The sequence below is a fragment of the Nannospalax galili genome, unplaced genomic scaffold, assembly GCF_000622305.1.
Source record: "Nannospalax galili isolate Female #2095 unplaced genomic scaffold, S.galili_v1.0 scaffold717, whole genome shotgun sequence".
Taxonomy (NCBI): Eukaryota; Metazoa; Chordata; class Mammalia; order Rodentia; family Spalacidae; genus Nannospalax; species Nannospalax galili.
Window position 1 is genome coordinate 1,314,649 of NW_008339763.1, and position 2,979 is coordinate 1,317,627.

Genomic DNA, 2,979 nt, shown 5'->3' on the forward strand with positions numbered 1-2,979 from the left:
TATAACTACTAATGTAATACCAATCCTGATCACAGACAAGTGACAAAACGGAGGGGGAGGAGGTGGAGGAGGAGGAGGAGGAGGAAGAAGAATCACAGGCACAGTGGACTGCCAGAAACAACATGAATCACTTACTGTTCCTCCAGCTTGTGATGTGTCATTAGTTCACGAATCTCTGCCACTTGCTTGGGCTCTAGGGACTTCCAGGGCTGGGCTAGAGTCAGGAACATGGGGAGGCACAAGTCCAGCTTGTGGGGAGGCTGCCATGGGGTTGAACTGTGGGGACCAGGTCTGAGTAGGGGTTCTCCAAGGTTGGGATGGGATGTCAGTCCAAGCATAGTCCCGGGCTCGCATACCTGCTAAGGGCAATGTCCTTGGTCAGTGTGGACATCTCAAGCCTCCCAAGCCAGTCCTACATGACCCAGCCTTGGGGCCTCAGCTCCTTCCCCAGGGAGGAGGAACGGAGAGAGTACTGACAAAGCTAAGGCCCCAAGGAGCTGGCTCAGCCGGGGCTAGCACTGCTGGGCACAGCAAGCTGGACAAGGCTCCAAGGAGCTACTCAGGAGGGGGAGTCATGGCTTGGCAGGAGGCAGAATGGGGGCTTGGGCAGCCTGACAGTACACAGGCTGACAGAGTAAATGCCAACTGTTGTGTTTCCTGTGCACTTCTGCCTGCCCAGGTATTCTACCAGACCAGCTCTTCCAGCTCCCCTGGCTCAGGGCTGGGCAGTGCCTAGTGTGGTTGGGTGAGGGTGGAGGGTGGGGATTCAGGGCAGAGGCCTCGTCAGGTCAACCCTGGAGAGATACAGGCTCAGCATACAGCAGCACACATTGCCTAGGTACTCATGGGGTCGGGGGAAATCTAAGCTAAGGAATGGAAGGACATCAAGGGGATGAGACATTCCACCTCAGAACTGTCCAGGACACAGAAGGGCCCTCCTCAACAACAGTGGGCACTTACCTCATTTCCTCTACACCTGGGTGCCCCAAGTTCAGAGATAATGACAGTATCCAACTATACCCATTCCCAGGGTGTCTGACAGGGTGAGAATGCAGGGCCCAGCCCAGGCTCTGACCCTGCTGGGGCCTCCTCAGGACTCTCCACAACTGCCCTAGACCTCTCCCCCAGGCAAGAGGGGCAAGGAGTTGGGCTAGCCCCGCCCCCCTCAGCCCACCATCATCTCCCAGGGCACTGGTGGGCAGAGGCGGACCACAGATTAAAGGCGGCCATTTCTCTGGCCCCAGCAGCCTGGGCAGGAGCACTTGACAAAAGCTCATGGCAGGATACCTCTGTTTCCCCAGTCAACCCCTGGCACAAGCTCACACAGGCCTGTGTATACATACCCACGCTACCACGCCTGTCTGTGGGCCCGCCCCCGGGGCCTAATTGTAGGTCAGGCCTGGACACACTTTGCTGGAGGAGCAGTGGCAGGTGTTGCTGCTGGAGGCATCATGGCTGGGGGTGTGTGGGGCCGGGGCAGGGAAGGCCCTGTGGGGTCCCTGACTCTGACAGCGCTAGCTGAAGGAATCCGGGCCAGCCAGGACCAGCCTGTGGGACCCCCTCCCCGAGGCCCTCAGGCTGAGCCCCTGAAGCTTGGACCTGAGGATAAGACCCATCCCCAAACACCCACCACTGCCTTTGAGGCCCAGCCTGGGACTGAGGTGGCTTCACCCAGAGCTGGCAGTGAACACTGCTATAGTGTTCAGGAGCCAGCCTCTCAGGTGAGTATTAAGGGATGGGGTGCTGGAGCTGGGGATGGAGACCACCCACAACAAAGTTCTTTTTAGCAAGTTGAGAGGGATGGGGCATCTGGAGGACCAGAGAAAAGAGCTGGGAGAGGCTTGGGGACTTGATATACTCCACTGTCCCTGCCCTAGGTCCCCCCGGGTTCCTGGGAGGAAGGGACCCTTGCTGACCTCATGCTGTACACGGCTGCCTGTCTGGAGGAAGCTGGCTTTGCCGGGACCCAGGCTACAGCACTCACGTTGTCCTCAACCCTGGAGGCTTGGGGTCAGCGACTGGAGGACCAGGTCAGCATTCCACCATCATCACCTCCCCCCTCTGGGAAACCTGCAAGCCTCCTTTCAAGGTGGAAGGTTGGAAAGTGTCGCCTCAGACCACACCCGTGAAGGCTGCTCCTGCAGGGTGGCAGTGGGGTGGGATGCTGTTGAGAAGGTCCCCTTGAGGGTCGAGGGGGTCTGACCACTGACATTTGGCCACTCCATTCAGGTGCACAATCTGGTGCGAGGGCTGCTGGCACAGGTGCCTAGCCTGGCAGAGGGGAGACCTCGGAGGGCCGCCCTACGGGTGCTGAGTGCACTGGCCCTGGAGCATGCGCAGGACGTGGTGTGTGCGCTGCTACCTCGCTCAATGCCCCCGGACCGGTAACCCAACCTGCCTAGCCGCACCTGCCTCCCTGAGGTCCCATGCAGCTTCCTTCCCCCTTCCTGCTTGACCCAGGAGTTGGTCCCTTAGCAGCAGGCCTTAAGAGAGCAGGGCCTCAGAGTCTCCTCCCCTCTACTGAGGCCCCAATCCATTTTAGGTCAGCACACGCCCCCCACTCTCCTGCCCACTCTTTGTAGGGGGCATCCCTGGACTAGAGACCAGTAGTAGGAGTGGTAGGGATAAGCAGATAAGCCTTTGGCTTATTGGCTACAGTAATAATACTAATAGTAATATTAATACTACTAATAATAGTAATGTCAGGTCTGTTTCCCTGTCGCTGATCTGACAGGTCTAGGCGTGGTCCTGATGGCAGGTTAATCTCTGGGACTGGCTCTGTTGCAGTTGGCACTTATTTCTCTGGAATTTGGGTGTGGGTTCCGGGTGGAAGATGCTTTAACATCTGGAGCCTCCTCCTAGAGTCCTAGTGGCCCTCTCCAACGTGCTCCTCTGAGCAGCTCCTCACCACCTGGCCCATCATCCCCCCCCAGGGTGGTAGCCGAGCTGTGGCGAAGCCTAAGCGGAACCAGCGAGTAA

The 2,979-nt window shown here is 58.2% G+C and overlaps 1 protein-coding gene across 1 annotated transcript; it reads left to right on the top strand.

Annotated features, from left to right (window-relative positions):
- The first annotated feature begins 59 nt into the window (after positions 1-59).
- Positions 60-2,979, top strand: Mroh6 (maestro heat like repeat family member 6). Its single transcript, XM_008834541.1, has 3 exons — positions 60-2,030; positions 2,230-2,384; positions 2,934-2,979. The coding sequence occupies exons 1-3, from the start codon at positions 1,920-1,922 to the stop codon at positions 2,977-2,979; spliced, it is 312 nt and encodes a 103-aa protein (XP_008832763.1). The 5' UTR covers positions 60-1,919.